The sequence below is a fragment of the Aspergillus piperis genome (genome assembly GCF_003184755.1).
Source record: "Aspergillus piperis CBS 112811 unplaced genomic scaffold BO85scaffold_2, whole genome shotgun sequence".
Lineage (NCBI taxonomy): Eukaryota > Fungi > Ascomycota > Eurotiomycetes > Eurotiales > Aspergillaceae > Aspergillus > Aspergillus piperis.
The window spans coordinates 3,155,306-3,175,811 of record NW_020291592.1 but is presented as its reverse complement, the minus strand read 5'-3'; the positions used below and the strand labels follow the sequence as shown (position 1 = coordinate 3,175,811).

Below are 20,506 nucleotides of genomic sequence, written 5' to 3'. Positions count from 1 at the left end.
CGTCCGAACGGCACTTTGGATCCGAACGGGCGATTGCAAGGACTAGAACGTGGCTAGCTTGCTCTGCTTTTGGTTTAGTCATGGCGAAAAACGGGAAAGCTACTACTATAGCTAACCTAACAAGCAACGCCACCCTTATCAAATCACGCATAGAAGACAAGGTCTGCTTCAAGTCTAGAAGGAAAAACTTTTCTTTTCCTTTACCCAACACTTTGACTTAGTTACTCACACCCAACCACCACCACCACCACCACCACCAATATCTTCATGATAGTAGTATCTACTCGGTTAAATCGGCGCGCGTTGGGTTGATAGATTTTCGCCATTGCAAATTATCATCATTATTTTTCATAGAACAGTCTCGATTACCAGACAATCTACTACGTACCAAAAGTTGTACGTAACTCTACCTTCCAACCCCCAATCAAACCCCCCAATCCAGTCAATTCCCCTTGAGGAATGCGAGTTGTGTGCTGTTGCAACTTGCAACTTGCAACACGGGATCCCGACCGGGAAGGGGAAAAAAAAAGGTGTGGCGGCAATCGGGTTCACTAACTAACTACCCCCATCCATCCATTAATTCTCGCTTCCCGTCTAGCTGTGTCTGTGTTGTACCATGGCAGCTGAAGGGGGACAGAACTTTCCGGTGCTGAAACTCTAATGTTTAATTCTCCGATTCTTTTTCTGGCTTGAGATCTAGATGTGACACACACACATACACACACACCGTAACTACTTCCTTCCTACCATATGACTATCCCACCCATCATACACATTACACCGCCTTAAACAATATTGCAATTTGCAAATGCGATCGTCATTCCACACCACCAAAGTACACGTACGTATATTCACACAAAATCGGTCAAGAAGGCTCCTCATTCCATATTCCATATTCCTTTCATCATAGGCCTCGTCATCATGAAGAAGATGATATCCGCCAAGGTAACATACATCCCTTATAGACCACGATAAAAAAAAATCAAAATATGTATACTAGCCCTATATGAGTTATCACAAGTAAACTACACTACGGTACGTACTTGATTTACTGGTAGCGAGCAATGCTTAGTTTAGTCCCCTTCTCTTGCTTTTTTGCCGATCAATTAAAAAAGTATGGTCCAGGACGGGACCACAAGAACCAAGCATGAAGGGAACCTTGAAGAGTGGTAGACCTGCAATTGTTGGTTGGTTGGTCGACGATAATCCGGATAACGGAACGGAACGTAAAATCATCATCAATAATAATGATAATAATAATAAGAATACCTAATCCATGAATCACCCGCTGATTAGATGGAACCATACAATCGACGACCTTCTATACTTCCTACATGAAACTCAAAGTCCGCGGCAAATCGGCACCGGCACCAACCACCACCACGCCAAGCTAAAAAGAAAAATGTTTCCCTGTCACGGGGATATTTCCGCCGCGCCCGGACCTCTTCTTAGTTTGAATTTCGTGCAAAGTTCAAACTTGCAAGTTGCAACAGGTTGCTACACCCCTCAATTCCTCATGTCCTGGGCATTCCTGTGTAACCAGTCGCTCGTCATCAATCAATGGCATGGTATGCGACCGTTTTCTTTCACTTGAACTTGATTTAAGGGGTGATCATCTCATGTGGGATGGTTATAGATCAATTGATGACGACTACTACTGATCTTCCAAAATTGTTAGTTGTCGTATGAAATGATGTTGCTCACTTGTTCTACTATCTACGCGCCGCCCTGATCAGGCGACGTGTGTGGGTGGTGGTGGGTAGTAGTGGTGTTGATGTGATGAATGCTTAGCAGCTGCCTCACCCCTGTTGATCACGCTCTCGCCCTGATTTTTCTTCTTCTTCTTCCTTCGATCGCTCTCGCCTCGTCCCACCGGACGCTAGTCAGATACTCACTCACTCACTACCAAGTTTCCGACACTGGCAATCTAGTTAGTCTAGCTGGCTGGCTGGCCCGCCCGACTGACCCGACCGACCGACCGGCGACACCTGACTGACTACTACTAGTCTAGTTATCTACTGACTGCCCAACCGAACTAACTAAACAGCTCTAGATGGTTCGATTTCATCTCCTCCCTCACGGTCGCATCACTTCCACACACTAGAGGACTGTGTGTTACTACCGGGAGGCAATATCTTCGAAAACATCGCATCCAATAATTACTGAGGGATTTTTGATTATCAGTTTCAAAGACGCCGACGAATACCGTCGCTTGGATAAACCCGTGCCGGTCGGTATCAAAGCCATTCGGAATATCCGTGTTGATTCATTCTGTTGGCTAAGAAGCACGCCATAATCAATCGATACCCAAAGTCCATTCTGTGGGCTGGAACAAAGCAAATCATAGCAGCAGGTTCGGACTTTCAGATTCTCAACACCGTGTACTGAACATGGCATTTGTCAAGATCCGATTTCTCAATGATCTCGACCAGACTCCGACCGCTTTTGTTGATCTTTCCCGTCCAGACTGCTGTGAAGCTCTCCTTCGCTTGCAGGATCAGCTTGTGCAAACTGTTCTCCGTATCCTTCTTGTTTCCTCCGACTACTAGATCATATTCATGGTATTCCGTCTCATCACCGAGGACGCTACTGGATAAGGTGCCCTCGGCTTTACTGTTCGGAGTCACATAGAGATGTCCATCCGAGTCTTTGTCGGGGTCTGAGTCCTCCACCAGCTCAAATTCACTCGTAGAGAACAGACAGACGTCGTCGCTGCCGCTGGTCACGATAATGCGTGCATTCGGGATGCTGATTTCATCGGCTGTGGTGTTTTCGCCCTTAATGGTGATGCCGGTCACTTTGCCGGATTCATAGGTGACGCTGGAGATGGTATAGTCAAGTTTCGGCGGAGGCGCCTTTTCAAATCCCCCAACTAGGCATTTGGCTACATGGTCGATGAATTCATGCACCGGGTCGGGAGGTGGGGAGCCACCGAACAAGTTCACAAACAGGTTGATCAGCATCATCACAACGCCAAGAACCGCGAGCACAGCCCCGAGTATGGGCAAAGCTGTGGCAAATACCCCTGTGACTGTATAGAGTCCAATGGATGAGCCCACCTCCACAATATCCAAAACCACGGTGAGTGTTTGCGAAAGCAGCGCGATCGTGTTGATGATCTTTCCTCCCGTTGTCAATTTATCCCAGTCCTGGACCAAACTGCTTCTTGTTAGTGGATACCGGGAAGGTAACCTGCGGAGTGGAATGACTGAACCGACCTGAAGGTCATTGCGATAACTAGCCCAATACCCAAGAAAGCATTAATGATCTTGACAGCATTTCCAGATACATTCCACTTAGACACCACATCCTCCCCACCGGCTGGAATATTCTCTGGCGGTTTATCGGCGCCTTCGTTCCAACGTCCTGCATTGTCGCCTTCGGTAGCTGGGCCCTCTGGGAGCAAGTGGTCGCTAACAATCTCGTTGAATGTGCCTTCGCCATTAATCTCGTCGGACATCTCAGCGAGCCCGCCTCCACTTTCAGAAACTGACTTCTCCACCCCCTGGTTTAGAGTGGCGGTATCTAAGGCGTCCTCTGGAGTTGTGGCAGTATCTCTGTTTTTGTAATTATTCCAGGCATCACGAGCCTGACCGATGCCATTCACAACGGTCTGTATCATCTCCAATATGACCACAGCTTTCTTAGCGTCTTCCATGGTGTCCCAATCTGTGATCAGCCCATAGAGACTCGACGCAAGTTGGAAAACGTAAAACGCGACCTAGTGGACTTCGATTAGCTCTACCGGTCCGGTCCGATCGCGAAGAGTCACAATGACATACCATTCCTATAGTAGCAATTGGCTTCAGCTTCTTAAGCCCTGGCAAGCTGTCACCGATAGCTTTTGTCACCTGCTCAAAGCTAGCTTCCGCCAATTGAAACAACCTCGTTCCTTGCAAAGCAACCGCAAGGCCTTTGCCTACCGCGGTCAGCCACTTCTTCGCTTCTGCAAAGAACACCGCCCCCTTCTCCACGATATTGCTGGCCCTGGCCTCAGCGGTTGCAGTTTGATCAAGTCCATTCGCCTTTTCAAACTCTTCTATGTCTTTTTCCAACCCCTTGCGCACATCCTCATCGACGGAAGGATCTCCCTCAAGGACACGTTGAATGAGATCCTTCATCGAATCATGTAACCATTGACCAGCCAGGTCCTCGTCTGGATCAATGTATGGATAGTGAATATGGCGCTCACTGGCGAAGCCAACGAAGTATTCGAACCACTGATCAGCTATTCCCTCCGATGGTGCCAATGCGTCAAGGATACAGCACTCGCGGTTGATCACATTTACGCTCTGATTGAAACATCGCATCAATAGAAAGCCATAGTATAAGCGCAACGCTTTTACTTACGCCCTGGATAGGATGTGCTAGATACGTCAACATTCGCCCCTTATCCTTCAGAGCGGCGTAAAGAGTGCAGGCCCACTCCGTCGGGTTATCGTCGAGATATTTATCGAGTATGTCTTTATTAAATTGTCGAACGGCTTCAACAGAAGCCCGGCGGTTGATTTCTGCATATTCCTTGGACTTTGCAAGACACTTGTCACCCTACAAGAGACAATGAAAGCGCATTAGAATTCTCTCATTCATCAGAGATTTGTTATGTCGCATAATACTCACATTTCCGTCCCACCAATACCGCATGTTCTTCTTCTCCTGCTCCGTGAACTTATCCTCATACTTTTCATAGCGCATCACCGACTGACATAGAAACGCCGGGGCGTACTTCTCTCGAAAGAATTTCTGCAGGTCTGACGGGAGATTTTCCGCCAAACTCGAATCTAAGTTTGTGGGCTTGGCCTGGCCGGTCACATCTTCGCGCTGATTGTCATCCATGTGGTAGAACATCATCGATTTGATGAGTACTTGGGTCATGTTATGGATCCGTGCCGCGATACTTGGTCAGCTATGGAAACCCGTTCGTCCTATTGGTCATATTTAACTTACTGCAACCTCATCATAGCCATACGGGTTGAGAAGTTCGTCGACAGTAGGCTCTTGCAGCAGATGCAACTGTTCGGTCACTTCTGCTGGGTGTAAGGCCGACGTGAACGATGTCGGCGCAGTCAAGTTCGCACAATCTGCAAACGCTCTAGATGTCTTCAACCGCATATCATAGATCTCGGAATCATCAATGTCGGAAGTCCCACAGATGTAATGCCTGTATATGTTAGCACATGAAGCAAAACATATGGCGCATTTAACTACCTACCTATCTCCTTTTGTGTCACGCATCAGAGGATTGTAGTCAAATATGGCCCCCTTGACCGTGCGCAGGTCCACATCATAGTCAATATAAAATGACTGGAAAAGAATCGGAAGAGTGATATCGATCCCCAACTGGGACTTGAAATTCACATTCAGAGTGTTGACGTCCATTCCAGCATCGGAGATAAAAGGCACGACGCTTGCAAGGTTAAATTCCACGGTTGCTCTGGTCCTGCCATCATCCAGTATTACCTCCCAGCTATCATAAAGCCTCTCAAACTCTCGATTGTATTTTTCGTTGAGTCGATCTCTGAGCTCGTCAAGAATGGGTACTCTCGTTTCTGTGGTCTGGGATCCATCAGGTGGGTACAGAAAACCCCATTGCACGTCCATACCGGACATAGGATCCTTCGGTTCATCTATTGGTTCATCCGGGGCCCATGTGTTCTTGTCGTATTGCATTGAAACTGTGATAACAGGTATGTATTCCCCTTCATCGTCGCTTTCAGGTTCGCCCGCTTGCCGCTTGGCGTGAAGCAGCTGGATGTTTTTTGCTACACTTTTGGGCAATGCCTCAAATGCTTGGACATCCTTCTTTGAGCAATCTTCTGGTGCATCTGTGGGAGAAATGAGTACCACACCCTTACCCGACAGCCCGTGAGAGTAAAGTGATAGAACCCCATGTTCAAACATATTTTCTTGAACTCTGCGTGTCCATTGAAACGTTCTCCTATGGTGGTTCACCTTGCATCTCATCTGAGGCACGTCATTTATAAGAATACAGTCATCTATGACGCTCAAGTCGGGCAGCGTGTAAGCCGAAGGCAAGTTGGAGTCGCCTATTGCTAACAGTGAAAATCTCCTTTGTATCATGTCCAGAGGCACACCATTGGGTAGTTGTCGAGGGTTGTATTTCATCGCTTTTAGCTGGTCACTTGGAGAGACCAGGGCCGGGAAGATTTCGGACCGTGAAATTAGACCTTCCTCTCTTTTCCCATAACTTCCAAAGAGTTCGAAGTTCAGTCGCTCATGGATAGCTTGAATGTCGTTCTTCGTAAACGTGGAACTGAGCTCGTGAAATGATACCAGAAGTGAAATCCGCTTCTTCGGTGGAAAGGCACGAAGGGCACGGGCCGCGGCTTCCACAGCTCTCTAATGAATCAATTATAAGGACGAATCAAAGATGGTAACAAAATCCGGTTGAACTTACGTTGGGATCATTGATGGCAAGAAGGTAACCGTTCGCGTGATGCGATTGCTCGCCTGCCCACAGTGACACGCTGTATACGTTCTGCTCTGTTTCTGGGCCCACTTCTATGGAACTTATTTCCACTGCCTCGTACTTATAGTCATCGGGGTTGCCAGCCAGGCGATAAATAACGTGTCCCCTTCTCAGCGGTCCAATATGGGCATGTGGACAACTCGCTTTGGCGGAACCTGGGTCTACCGCTCGAAGTCCAGTAGTAGTGTAGAACACCTGCGATGGTGTTGTAAAGGGCTTTTCACCGTCTGTCAATCCATCAGTTGACTTATACTTCCGTAATTGTCCATATATGTGGAGCTTACTGAAGCCGACCGAGCACACTTTCAGAGACTTCGACGCCACGGTGCCATACCCCTCGTGGCTATATCGCGGCGGCTTCGTGGACACAAGGAATCGGTTGTTGTTAGCAACGGCCTCTATCTGCTTTGATTCACTTTGAGAAAGATTCAGGTTCGTTCCAGATAAGAGACTAGATTGTAATTCCACCGGTATAAGCGGAGATAGATTCCTAGAATTCGAGTCTGTAGCTATATCATTAAAGTTAGCACTGACCTCAATCCATAATGTCCACATAAAAGTAGGACGGGATGGGCGAGCCTAACCCTTGTTGACCCAGTCTGTTAAAGCGCCAGTATTACGTTCTCTCCACGCGTTGCGTACTCCATCACGCCAATTCTCGGACATGTTGTGGTAGAAGGTCGTGTAAAGCTTCTCGGAGTAGCTTACGAATTCGTTGATGATGGCGGCTTCGTCAATCAACCTCTTCAGACTTGCTTGGATGCTGTCGAGGTACGGGCGAAGTTCTGGAAATGAATCTGTATCAATCGCAGCTATTACTGCCTTGTAGAAGAAGTTCAGTGCATCGAAAGTCGACAGCGAGCCTAGCACAGAACAATATGCCATTGTCGCGGCTATACCACAGTTCTTCACAATGTTATCTGTCTTCACTCCATCTCCCCGTTCCTGCTCATTCCATGTCACAAGAGACCAGGCATGGAGTGCTTTAAAGCTTGGTCTCTCTTTCGAGAGCAGTTTAAAGATGTCAAGCCAAGCCGTTTTGTAATACAGATAGTCCGCGACCAGAAGGGTTGAAATGCTAAACAAATGATCTGACCTTGTGGGATCAGTCAAGGCAAGGTTAATGATGAAAGATTTGGTCTGTATTCTGTTGATGAAGTAGTCCGCGAAGCCGGTAGTGTTTGCTAGCTCCATGAGGCTAGGATGACCATTGCTTTTGAATTTACTATTGAGATGCTCGGCAAGACACATCGACATGAGACCGCGGAGTACTTCTGGGGTAAAGATGGGATAGATAATGAACTGAGATCAATGGGCTCTGTGTTAGCTATTGTGGTAGCATTTCACAGCAATAATGAACGGACTGACCGGGAAAAGTTGCATTGCTAGATATTCCTGCCAATAGCCATCGTCATCAATGCTCATGAACTCGGCAGTAAGAAACCAATTTCCCAGCCTGCTGAATTCACTTCCTGTGTCCATGCCATCAAGCTCCTGATTGTGACTTTCATCGCCAGCAGGGTATGGTTGGTCAGTGCCAATGTACTTCCTCAGACTGTTGAAGTCACTATTCCAGCGAGCTCGGAAATGAATTCGGCGGGCAAATCCATCAAACGAGATAGCAGGTAGTGTCTTCAAATCCGCCAGAAGGTCCTCCCAAATAGCATCGAAATCAGAAGACATGATCAGCGAATATCCAATATTTGATCTGAAGCAAATCTGAAGTAGAAGTCAAGTAGGATTGAAGGACAGAGTAGCAAACCATCAATCTGGCTCAACGCGCCATGAGAGGTAATGCGATGAGAACATCTCTTTCTGATCTCATGTTACTTGAGGTAGAGTTATCTTCACAATCCTTTGGAATGTAATACTTAACATTGACATCACCCATATGAGATACATTCTCCCAGATTATTATGGAACAAGCCCAGATAAGCGCGTATGTGGTGGTTGTTTTTCACAGATCACAGCAACCAGTTGACCAAGTTTCCATGGAAGGTGGCTGACTAACGGAGTCGCGAACCTGTAATTCAACGAGTTAAGCCAGTTCTAGTCGCAACAATCGTACGATACGTGTCAGATTCATCCAATTACTCTGTGGTCACATGTGATGAAAATATGGTGTGTTTCTGATTTCATGGTTCAATAAGCAATGGAGGCAACAGGATATCATCAATAAGCACTATGCTTCTAAGCAATCAAGCTACTACAACACCACCCCACACTAGTATGTTGTCATAGCCGATCAAGCTTCATCAGTATCCTCTTCCGCATGTGCAAAACTTTGCTCTTTCGTCAAAACCAAGTTGCGGGTGCAGAGAGAAAATGCAACCAGCGGCATGGTCAAGCAAATGCCGGTAATGCACAACAGCCTCTGCGTATGCTTGTAAGCAGCTACCACGGCATCACGGTCCGGGGTCCCAATTGGGTAAGTAGCACTGAATGTGAACGGATCCTTATACGCTTGAGTTGCCATTGTGGCGTTACCGAGTCTACTGTTTAGCTCTCCGGGGAGAACCTGGGTCCAGACGGCTCCAGAAATGCTTCCTCCGATTGCGGTGCCGATATTGTAGCAGGCTAGAAATAATCCGGTGACGACGGCCAAGTCTTGCTATTGTTAGTATTAGTCTCCGAGAAGATATAGGAAACTCACGCTCATGCTTGGTGGCAGCTTGGATGCTGGCTTGCGCAGGGTAAGGAAACAATCCTCCAGCTAAACATACTCATCAGTTTATTCAAACTCCCAATTGGTGTATCTGGACTTACCAATCCCCAAAAGGATCTGGGCGCCAATTATCCCCGAATGACTGGACGATGCGGGCCCTCCGCGGTAGTAGATCAGAATACCATATGCCACCATGAACAACAATGTACCTCCAACGATGAATGGCTTGAGTCGTCTGACCTTGTAGACTACAAGGCCTAGAATGGATCCAGTGAGAACACTGGCAAAGCTGTGAAGGATAAGTTTGACGTCTATGCAGATCAGATCTCCACCAGCTTACCTATAAAGGGACCTTATCCTCGTTGCGCTTGTAATACTCTCACCAAAGCTAACAATGAGAACGGTGTATAGATATTCGCTTTGAAGAGCCCATGCTGCACCTCGTTAGACGGAGTACTGGAAGTATATGCTCCTGCTTACCGGTGTTCAACATGACAGCAATTCCCAAGGCACCCCAGACGGCTCTATCCTTTAGAAGCTGTAGACCCATTAGTTTCAGAAACTCCTAGACCATATACGGCCTGCCTACCTTGAATGGGACCATAGGATGCTTGCAGGTTCTCTCCCAAATAACCCATGCCGGAATACAACACAGCCCCAGAACGAGAGGAACGATGATCCTTGCTTTCTTCCACTGAGAATCCAGGCCGCCGGCTATCGTGAGAGGTACCAAAATCATGGCAAGAAAAGCGATCATCAGGATAATACCAATCACGTCCAGTTGCCAAAACAACTCAATCGCCAGGCGCCGAACACCCAACGTGCGAAATGCGCCTGCGATATGATCCACTGTACCATCCTTCTTGGCTCTGTGGTACACAATGTAGAGAACCATGAGAAGAGGGAGCGTGCAGACTAGAATCTGTCAGCAATTGACTGACTCGTGCGAGGATATACTCACTGGGATAGATTATCGCAAACATGCCGATTCCCCAACGCCATGTGGTCACTTTCAGCACAGCCCCAGTTATGTTTCCACTAATCCAAGTGTTGATCTACCAGCATCAGCTAAGATCAAGCATTTCATCTTCTTTCGAATCTGTCATCTTACCAAAAACGGAAGTGTTGGAATATATGAAAACAGCAGACGAGAGCGAAGCGACGTGACGTCCGCAACCAAAACCTCAACGAGCAGAATAATAGCCGTGTATCCAATCTATTGTATATCACAATGTTAGTCGAAACGTAGTGGCATCTCATCTGATTAGCCAAGAGGGACTCGACTCACCTGGTAAAGCACAGCGCCCGCAGCAAATTGCTCGACCGTACTCGAAGACGCCTCAACAATGGTGCCTACTGAGTGTTAGAACACACCGACTCAGGATGAATTGCGCTCAGTATCAAGGGTATAGAAGAATATTGAGACCAAAATTAACTCCACTCTCCCAAAAACATCGGCGATCTTAGCTGCAGTCGGCTGGGTAATAAATCAGATTAGTTGCTGAATTGGAGAAACAAAGACTACAAACCTGCGCTGCTGCGGCAATGACCGCTCTGAGGATATCGACACTGGATAACACACTATGTGATCCATATGATGCCGTAGCGTATGGCTAGAGATCATGAGCTTTGATGGTTCAATAAACATGCTGGTGGAAGCCAACCTGATAAGTGCCCCGCAATAGGCTATCGAGGCCGTAGACATAGGCAATGAGGAAATCTCCACAGAAGAGAAACACACGGTCGAGGATATGTAGGTGAGATGAAAGAGCCTCGATTCGCTGGACACCTGGACTTCCAAGTCCTGGTGTTACGCCAGGACCTTGCGCATCATGAGCCGAAACGGGAGTCTCGGCGGCATGAGAGCTCTCCTTGTTATTAGACATCATAGCCCTGGCCTGATTATTCTGTCAGGTATCCGGAGGGAGCTTTGCCAATGATAGCAGAGAAGTAGTGTGAAAGCGAGGGGGTTTTGAGGGGGTAAAAGAGTGTCGGACGGTGGTAGGAACGTCAACGGCCATCATCCCAACATCAGCTAATACCTATGTGGCGGGAATAAAATCCATCTTTCATCCATTTAATACACAACTTACTTTCTATCTTATCTGATGAAAGAAGTTGAAGTCTGGAAAGACCCCACTTCAATCTGATAAATATGCTGCATTGCTGTAGCTATTCACATAAACAGGAGTTTCCTCGTATTTCTTTTCGAATCACCAATCGGCGAGAGCAAGATTTGCTGTGTCCATACCTCGTTAGTGTTGCAGCTGTAATATTAATACTATCATGATGAGCAGCTTTCTCGATTTGACGCAAATCCGAGTGCTACTTTCGTCATGCGCATATGCTCAAGTTATATCACCACATGGCGCACCATTTCTTGATGAGGCCATTTTACAGATATATGCGCCTGGCTAGCGTCATGCTGAGCAGTTGAATAGTATGGAATCATCAATATGACATACTCACTTCATGTATTCTGCGACCTTGGGCAAGTATCATTTGTCGCTGAAGATACCAATCATTCCAGCATTCATGTCAGCCAAGCTATCCGACCGAGTGACATCGTTTCAATCACTCCTCGGAAATGACAACCGGTTCTCTCTAAGATTTCCAGTCTTGTGGTACGTATGATAGCGTGCCGATCGCGTTTTCGGATCACCATTCTTGTGCATGGCATGACAAAGTGTCAACGAGTCCCTTGTGTGCCCTGGCCCTTGTGTTGAGGTGTAGAATGTTACACAGGCCAGCGTCTTAGTATGCTAGGCGTCAATAACGTCCAACAGGAGGGCGGGTAAAAGAAAGAATGGGTCCGAACCATACTCTAGTAAGGTCAAAAAAGGAAAACAAAAAACGAAATCAGATTGCATCATCCGTGAATCGAACACGGGCCTCATCGATGGCAACGATGAATTCTACCACTAGACCAATGATGCTACTTGATTGAAAAGCGCTTTAATATTTTGAACCATAATCTAGCAGATTGTGAGGTAAGCAATTTCCAACAACGATCGTCATCCGCTACACACCATATCATGGCACAACCTTTACCACCTGACCTGACGTGTACAATTTAGATTTTATTAGGTTCTATGGTACCTAGACAATCATGTCACTCTTTCAAGCTGACATTAAGCCAGGGATGTAGATACCTACCACTAACAGTAGGCTTTTTGTGAACATCATTTCCTGCGGAAAGGTTGGTGACATATTTTATTGCAAGGGGTGGTTGCCCAAGTGTTACACAATCATCATTTTCAACCATCCAAGCTATGCAAGTCAAAACCCAGTTAGAAAAATATCATGCGTGTTGCTAAATACAGGGATCTTATTTATCCCTGATAATTCACACAATTGCCGGAAAGCCTCCCGATAGCCTGATGAAGCCCGACCCCAATGACCAAGTTATACCAAGAAGAACCTTGATAGTCGGTCATCTCGCCGAACCTTAACCAACGATCCTTGTTTTCCAGAGGCGACAGAGGTTAACACTATGCTTTTGCCCGCACAGAAAATGCACAATACCCTGCAAGTAATAGGCAATTTTCTAGCGGAAGGGTGGAATGTGCCAGTGGACACCCATGATTTTCCCGATGCGGCTGCTCGCATAAGCTTCTCCTGCGTATCTCAAGGGTGATGGGCCCCTGGTATCATGGTGCACTATAAAAGCAAGAAAAAAATGTCAGATCCCCGCGAGTATTGACGATGGAGACCATCCAAAATCGCATAGCGCAGTTATTATACTGAAACCGGGCTACATTGATCCCTCGATCTTGCCACAAACAGTTTTAGTGGCCCCTCGCCATCTTCGCTATGGACGGAATCGTGAGAGAAGCACTCCAAGGGCTTTCAGGCATTGTCGGCGACAAATTTCTATCTGATCAAGCAATCTTGGTCAAGCGGCCAACAAAAGAGCAGCTGGTCAAATTGTTGAAGTCTTCTCCACCTGACCAAGGGAGGTCACTGGAAGACGTTGTGAAAGAGTTCGAAGATATTCTCTCCTATGGATTCAATGTCAATCACCCAAGATTCTACGCCTTTGTACCCTCGACAGCCTCTCCTCTATCATGGCTGGGAGATGTCATTTCGACCTCTTTCAACAATTATGCAGGGAGTTCAGTGTCGGGTTCCGGTATCTGCGCGGTAGAAGAATCTATCATTCGCTGGGTAGCCGAAAAGTTCGGACTGCCTCCATCAGCAGGGGGACAGTTTGTGTCTGGTGCCTCCCTTGCTTGCCTTACTGCATTGACTGTTGCACGGGACCAGCTTGTGGAAGATGACATGCGCACAAAAGCAACAGCATATGTGACAGAGGAGACGCACTTCTGTATAGCAAAAACGCTCCATATAACGGGTCTTTTAAAGCACCAGATAAGGACCGTGCCCTGCAATGCCGAATTTCAGATGGATCCGGAGAGTCTTCGCCGGGCGATCACCCAGGACATCGAAAACGGATTAAAGCCTTATGTGGTAATCACAACCTGCGGCTCAACCAGTACCGGAAGCATCGATCCTCTTGACGCAATTGCAGACATAGCCGCAGAGCATGGACTGTGGATGCACGTCGACGCTGCGTATGGAGGATCAGTCGCTTTCTGCCAATCGCGCAGGAACCTTCTGCAAGGTATCGGCCGCGCTGACAGCATCGCCTGGGATCCTCACAAGTGGCTCTTTCAAACCTATGGCTGTAGTGTTGTCCTTTTCAAGGACAAGTCCCATCCAAGGGAGAGTTTCGCCGCAACCGCGCACTTCTTACGTGATGTCGAAGACGGCTATGTTGAAAATCCTTTCAACTTCGGGATCGAATTGACACGACCAGCTCGTCACATGAGGCTTTGGTTCTCCCTGCAAATTCTCGGGACGGACATGATTGACCGGATGGTTCTGCGTGGATTCGAACTCTCCGACCTCGTTCAGACTGAGCTGAGTAAGCTCAGTGAGTGGGAAATCGTCACACCTAGTAACATGGCTGTTATCAACTTCCGTTTCAATCCGCATGGAGTGAGTACAGAGGCCATTGATGATATCAACGGCCTTGTGTCCAAGAGAATGGTGGCCCAGAACATCGCAGTCGTGCTCACCACACGTGTTCGCGGGGTTGTCTGCCTTCGTATGTGTACAATCAACCCACAGACTACAGATGACGAAATTCGCGATATAATCGACGCTCTGAATCGGAATGCACGACTGATTAGCAAAAGAATCATAGATTGAAGTAAAGAATGCTGGAAAATATAAGCATAATACTTACTGCTGTAACCAAAGGTCGTTTCATTGTCTCAAACAGGAATGGCGTAACACAAGTTGAAGTGAGGGGTGTGGTTGTCGCATTTGACATATATTGCTTGAAGGTTGCTCTGATCAGCTGACTCTTAGTTGAACGCATGTAACCGAGTTTGTTTGATTTGACAGCATGCGTTATATGCAGCGGCACCGAATGGACACATCTCTTGCTGCAGTGTTCTGGTCCAACACAAGCATGTCACTGCACGAAGCCCAGTTAGGATGAGACCGTGATCACCTTGAACAGAAAATTATGTGAATTGCGAAAAACAGGAAAAGTATTGTATAATAAACATAGTATCAACTGATTGGTATCGCGTTCCCGTTCAGCCTTTCGAAGCGAAACCCTTTGCTAACTAGCCCGCCCGACTTCAACCAAGCATTAAGCTCGCTCGGGTGCACGACATGGAATATCAGCATGACTGCGAACATAAGCAAAGCGTCGAATACATAAAGGTACGCCTCATGAGAAAGCAAATATCCTCCGAACCCTTCGATATACTCGATGAGACGGTAAATCGACCGCACAAGGATGAGCACACTAGCTGAGTACAACACCCAGATAAGCTTCTTCCAGTTTATCTCAAGGGAGTACGGCGTCGGATTTTGTAGCATGCGACGGTGGAAAATTGCGGTGGTGATGATGAAGAAACCGAAGAAAACAATCTGGACGACGAGTCCGACAACAATGATATGCGACCCGTTTTGAGCACCGCTTTGAGAGTGAGTACCCATGAGACCAGCTCCTGCGGGTAGAAGATTGAGAATTTAGCAAGTGTTCGTAGCATTTGCTCGGCAACTGCGGATTTGTCCCTACCTCCAGCTTGAAGAAGAAATGATAGAACGTCACCGGTGACGAAGATCTTGGTCAACCATTTCACTCGAATGAGACTGTAGTTCTGAGCATGGAGAACAACGATCAACCTCCCCAATTCCATATATATACTAGCCGCGAAGAGAGCAGGCGCAACCAGAGGTAGCAGTGAGTTGATCAGGAAAGGGCCCAGGGTCCAATTGGGGGATTGGTTGGAAGAGACGGCACGGGCGCAGTAGCCTACAAACTCAACTGCAGTGAATGAACCACGTTAGAAAGGCTCAGTATCATTGTGTGCAGTTCATCTTGCTTACAGTATCCCCCAATGAGAAACGGTATGAAGAACCATGTTTTCGTCCGGATGAGCTGGAACGTGTGCAAGAGCGTGGTTAGCACGAAACAGATGATGAATATCACCGCCGCTGCTAGAGACGGGTAATAATAGTAGTATTCAAAGCCGGAACGAATTGCAAGCCCCATTTGGATCAACTTGAGTCCCCTCTCCCTGGACTACTTCAAACGTTTCCCTTTGACAAAAATATGCAGTTCAGCGCGGAGAAGTCTGGGGCACGGGCAGGCCAGCTTTAAAAGGCATCATTTCGGTATGATGTGGGCATAATCATCCATTCGAAAACTATGCCCTTTTCAGAAAGAGAAACGTTATCCAAGAGATAGCAAAGGCCCTCAAGTCCCACTGGACGCGTCCCCGATCTGAGCATAATCTCTGCAGGCTATACGCTTAGTCATTGAAGTTCGGTTGAGATCGAATCCTTATTAGCCAGCGACTTGGGCATATCGATGATTGTTGCTGCGCTTCCGTGGTTATGCAGACCGTTCATCTCACAGCCAGGGGAACAAGAATAGATGGGTGGAATTAAAGGCAATTGCTGATTCGCTGCGAAGAAAAGGTTCCGAGGCCACTTCGAAAACCATTCCGAAAAAAGGATAGTTTACGAAAAAGATAGATGCCTTAGGCCCAAACGCCGAGACGCTGGGTTTTCCCCAGACTTCGCTTCCAGCAGCGCACCATATCGGCACAGAGCGACGGTTGCTATCTGCATGGTCTAGGGAGATTAGGTAAATGGCATGCCATCTCGACGGTCTCACACCAAATCTCATCACGGCTGTGCCCAGTGCAAACATCGTCGGATAAAATGCGACGAGTTTCGACCTATTTGCAGCTCGTGCCATAAGAAGCACATCAGATGCTCCTTCGAGGGCGAGTTCACCCCCCAAACATTGCACCACGGCTTTGCTGCCTCTAGTACCCGTGTTGATCTCATTCCGAGAAACGAAAGCTTTCAACTCCCACTGCTGGACTTGGAGCTCTTGAACCACTGGCACGTGGCGACCGTGCGGACACTGGTGCATGACAAATCCACAGAGAAGGTTCTGCGGGAATTTGTCCCACAGGAGGCTCTATCGCATCCGTTCTTGATGCACAGTCTATTGGCTCTATCTGCACTTCACCTAAGTCACCATGGCCCCGTCGAGAGAAAACACAAGTACACCGAGGCCGCCATGACACACAACAACATTTCGCTATCTTTGTGTAAGCCTCTTCTAAACAACGTGACTTCGGGAAACTGCCATGCTTTGTTCGCGTTTGCATGTTTCGTCGTCATGTTCTCGTTTGCTGCGCACGGACCAAAGGTCGACCCAGGAGCTCAGCATCCGTCGGCTGTTCTTGAGGTCTTCATGTTAATCCGGGGAGTGGCTTCAATAGTGGGACAGGCTCGCCCATGGATTGAAGCAGGCGGTATGAGAGATTTACTAAAACTTGGCGAGCAGTCGCGTGAAGATTCGAACACCGCGCATGCGCGGGAACTATATGATCGCGTATCGGACATATATGACAATCTGAAACGACCTTCTCGTTCGGGATGCTACGATAGCGAGAGCCTAGTGATTGAAGAATCCGTTCAGAAATTCCTTGATCTACTGCAACAGGCAATCGGTGTAGCAAATCCGGCTCCTTCCATTATGATGAGATGGCCTGCCGTGATAAATGTGAAGTACCTGGATTTGTTGCAGGCAAATCATCCCACGGCACTGGCGGTACTTGCTCACTATGGCGTTGCGCTTGAGCTGATGGCTGAGAATTGGTGGTTGGATGGATGGGGTGCGTTTTTGGTGAATACCGCTTTGTATCGTTCGGGACCACATCCTGGGCCAGAGCTTATTTGGGCCCGCGAAGCTATACGGCGGCAGTCATAACGCTCAGTCGTCCAGTCCATCTTCATAGGAAGATTGGATCGAGGTATCTTACACGGTCGCATGGTATGGAACCAGACTGTCTATCTTCTCAAAAGCACCTGTTCGTCAGATATCAAACGAGGTCCACTGTGAGAGGTCGCATAGTACCTTTCCTCATAGCTCCAGGTTCCTCCAATGGGCACCAGTCACATATACCCAAGCGCCAGGGAAAATACTTGAGGCATGCTTTCTAAGAGACTCGGCTGCATCTGCGTGTTTCTGCCAATAAGATTTATATGTCCGGCAGCTTGGTCTTACTCATTAATGGCTCAGTGCTACTTGAGAATACCTCAGCATGGTCTAGACTCAATAACCCAATCCCACCATTCTGAGATTCACTGAGGAGTTTGAGGTGTATTTTGGTTAATAGGGCGAGTTTGTGTATTTATCAGGATTCATTCCAGAGGACTGTTTATCGATTCTTGAATTCTTAAGCTCATCATGGTCAAGGTTATAGGTGAGTTGCAAATCAGGTTGCAGCTCGGCATGGTCTGGAATTGACTCGGCGTGGTCTAAAGACACCCTTAGACCACGCTCACCTTTAAAATATAACACTGGGTTGTAGCTCAGCGTGGTCAAAACTCAACTAAATCACTAAATACTACACTCTACCTTTCCACTGTTCTCGCTTCAATGAAAAAATTTCAGGAGTGTCATTGCAAGACATTATAGCGATCAAATATCTATTTAAACTTTTTATTATTAGTGGAACCTTCATTGATTTTGTATATTTCAAGCTCATCGTGGTTAAGAAGCATCCTGAAATATTCAAGTTTTATGGGGTTTTAGACCACGCCGAGCGGTGAACCTTCTAGACCACGCTCATCTTTATTCAGACCACGATGAGCTGCAAACAGAACTACATACTATTCGTATATTCATGTTGCACAACCATCAAATTCATCCTGCGCTTCGTGAAACTGATTATCTTTATATTCAAATGCGCTCCTGCTAGCGTCTTGTCTTGAGATAAATCAACGCGCAACCAACTCCACCATAAGAGGTGACTTCATCCACACAGCATAAGTCTCCTGATCCTCCCATTCCCCCAGAGCCTCTCGTCCATTTGGTAATACAAAATCGAAGTGATAAATCAGATATCCGATCACGAGCGACATCTCCAACCGTGCCAGATTCTGTCCAATACAGTCCCGCGGCCCCTGCAAGAATGGCTGTATCGCAGAGCGCCGATCGTTTGCGAAGCGACCCTCATCTGGGTTCAACCACCGCTCCAAATGAAAATTGGTGGGGTCGGCAAAGTTTCGGGGGGATACGCCTGCAGCCCATGAGTTGTATGATACTTTGGTCTGTATTGTTGATGCATTAGCTTTGTGTTTGAGGGGTCCTCAGAAGCGTCATGGACACTTACACCTCCGGGGAAGAATTCTCCACACACGGTATGCCCCCCACTGGGAATAAGTCTTGTAATCCCCAACGGCACAGGCGCGGTTAGTCGGATACCCTCTTTGATGGCTGCGTCCAAGATTGGTAGTTTCGACAGCTTGTTCGCATCCAGATCTTTCTCATCTGGGAAACTACTCCGAACCTCTTCTGTTACCCTGGCCAGGGCTTCGGGGTTCTTCAGTAAATGGAACAGGATCCCCGTGAGTGAGGACTGGAGTGTATGGCTTCCTGCGAAGATAAAGGTGCCCGCGTTAATTTCCATCTCGGGTTCTGTCAGCTCGTTCTTCGACTTGAGAAGGTATGAGAAGAAATCCGGTCGGTCTACTGCTGTATGTAAACGCTTCTGGACCTTCTCATTAGTCATGGCCTGATGTCTTTCCACCATCAGTTGGGCAGATTTTGGCAAGCTCTTAACTAGATAGTTAAAGAGCCATGGATAAAAGCGAAAAGCCGCAATCTGCACTTTGCCTTTCACGGAATTAACCACCATCCCGACCCATTCGTGGTAACTGTCATTATCAAGACAGCCGAAATCCTCCCCGAAGCTCAGTGTGCAGATGATGTCGAACGTGCAGTAAGTGATCCATCGCTGAAGGTCAACTATTCTCCTCGATGGGTCCGAGCTATTTGCCCGCGACTTTAACTGGGCGATCATTTTAGAGACGTATGAGGTTACCAGTGGCTTTTGGGCGTTCAAGGCCTGTGTACTAAATGCGGGAGCATATGCTTTCCGGATACGCGAGTGGTCTTCATCTTCCACGTCCAGAATGTCGCCAGGCTGACCAGGTTGTGGGGGCTTTTGGCGGATCGGATCCTTGGGTAGCGCCTTATAATGTGGGTTGGTGGGACGACGGCTGTAGATGTCTTTGATGCAATCGGGATCCAGGAATGACACCTCATCTGGGGCCGCGCGGACAGTATCGCCATATATAACGTGGAATCTTTTGATGTCGTGAGCCAGTCGACCCGACCGAAAGGCGAGCATATAAGGGAGTCGCGTCAGCGCCCAGAGCCGTGGGCCATTGTAGCGGGAGAGAGGATGGAAGTAGAGCCGTTTTATTGCTAGGAGAACGGGCAGCTGGAACGGATTAGTTCATAATCACTAGTAGGGAATTGAAGGCCGAGAGAATAATGTACCAGCACGATCGTTACGACGGTCGCGTAGACCGAGACGTTGAGCACCATTGCGACGGATGCATAGCTGGATGAATCATGATTGATGGGTGGGTGGGATCATTTAAATGCGGCTGATTGCTGCTAATCATCTGGCAATGTCCCCTCTGTTGGCGGGGGGCAGATTGGGGGCCCTTTTTAATTGTCAAGAATGGGGGAACAGGGCAATGCGACTGGGCGGTGTGTTCCAGGCTTCCAGCATGCATGAACAGCCTGGTGCAGTGAGAGGCATCAACTGCACCTCGAATACTTATGTAGGACTAGTTGACTTTGGCATTTCAGATATGTGATCACTGATTGGGTGTGCCGAGAGTACTGATTTACTAGTGCTTATGCTTACGTCTTGGTGGTCCGCATGTCACATCTCACACCTGGGCGGGCCAGCAGTCCCACAAGCATTATGAGATCTCACAGGTGTGCT

General features: G+C 47.6%; 5 protein-coding genes and 1 non-coding gene across 6 annotated transcripts; 2 read left to right on the top strand and 4 right to left on the bottom strand.

Annotated features, from left to right (window-relative positions):
• Positions 1–2,363: 2,363 nt before the first annotated feature.
• Positions 2,364–11,041, bottom strand: BO85DRAFT_435107 (uncharacterized protein; the record flags this gene model as incomplete). Its single annotated transcript, XM_025658502.1, has 24 exons — positions 2,364–3,159; positions 3,219–3,721; positions 3,783–4,292; positions 4,351–4,548; positions 4,621–4,821; positions 4,948–5,161; positions 5,213–6,360; positions 6,419–6,717; positions 6,775–6,980; positions 7,025–7,089; positions 7,133–7,792; positions 7,859–8,209; positions 8,502–8,513; positions 8,793–9,097; positions 9,144–9,203; positions 9,257–9,444; positions 9,496–9,589; positions 9,636–9,693; positions 9,745–10,070; positions 10,117–10,210; positions 10,267–10,371; positions 10,444–10,508; positions 10,738–10,768; positions 10,820–11,041. The coding sequence occupies 24 exons, from the start codon at positions 11,039–11,041 to the stop codon at positions 2,364–2,366; spliced, it is 6,711 nt and encodes a 2,236-aa protein (XP_025520444.1).
• A 979-nt stretch (positions 11,042–12,020) lies between these two features.
• On the bottom strand, positions 12,021–12,091 carry BO85DRAFT_t37. Its single transcript has one exon. It is a non-coding gene; the product is annotated as a tRNA-Gly (tRNA).
• Positions 12,092–12,836: 745 nt separating this feature from the next.
• On the top strand, positions 12,837–14,524 carry BO85DRAFT_474971 (pyridoxal phosphate-dependent decarboxylase family protein; the record flags this gene model as incomplete). Its single annotated transcript, XM_025662688.1, has 2 exons — positions 12,837–14,265; positions 14,421–14,524. Exons 1-2 carry the CDS (start codon positions 12,969–12,971, stop codon positions 14,522–14,524), a joined length of 1,401 nt encoding a protein of 466 aa, XP_025520443.1. The 5' UTR covers positions 12,837–12,968.
• A 214-nt stretch (positions 14,525–14,738) lies between these two features.
• Positions 14,739–15,732, bottom strand: BO85DRAFT_517012 (RTA1 domain-containing protein; the record flags this gene model as incomplete). The annotated part of the gene is made up of 3 exons (XM_025664879.1): positions 14,739–15,184; positions 15,256–15,504; positions 15,567–15,732. The coding sequence occupies 3 exons, from the start codon at positions 15,730–15,732 to the stop codon at positions 14,739–14,741; spliced, it is 861 nt and encodes a 286-aa protein (XP_025520442.1).
• Positions 15,733–16,338: 606 nt separating this feature from the next.
• Positions 16,339–17,469, top strand: BO85DRAFT_456456 (Zn(II)2Cys6 transcription factor domain-containing protein; the record flags this gene model as incomplete). The annotated part of the gene is made up of 1 exon (XM_025661446.1): positions 16,339–17,469. The coding sequence occupies one exon, from the start codon at positions 16,339–16,341 to the stop codon at positions 17,467–17,469; it is 1,131 nt and encodes a 376-aa protein (XP_025520441.1).
• A 918-nt stretch (positions 17,470–18,387) lies between these two features.
• Positions 18,388–20,170, bottom strand: BO85DRAFT_413836 (cytochrome P450). Its single transcript, XM_025657623.1, has 3 exons — positions 20,050–20,170; positions 18,878–19,990; positions 18,388–18,815 (listed from the first exon to the last, which is right to left on the bottom strand). Exons 1-3 carry the CDS (start codon positions 20,095–20,097, stop codon positions 18,483–18,485), a joined length of 1,494 nt encoding a protein of 497 aa, XP_025520440.1. The 5' UTR covers positions 20,098–20,170; the 3' UTR covers positions 18,388–18,482.
• Between the last annotated feature and the right edge of the window lie 336 nt (positions 20,171–20,506).

Coding starts and splice junctions, on each gene's coding strand:
- BO85DRAFT_413836 (XM_025657623.1), bottom strand. CDS start 20,097: ATGGTGCTCAACGTCTCGGTCTACGCGACCGTCGTAACGATCGTGCTG. Junction 19,991..20,049: donor CCGTCGTAACGATCGTGCTG/GTACATTATTCT, acceptor AATCCGTTCCAG/CTGCCCGTTCTCCTAGCAAT. Junction 18,816..18,877: donor GAGAATTCTTCCCCGGAGGT/GTAAGTGTCCAT, acceptor TCAACAATACAG/ACCAAAGTATCATACAACTC.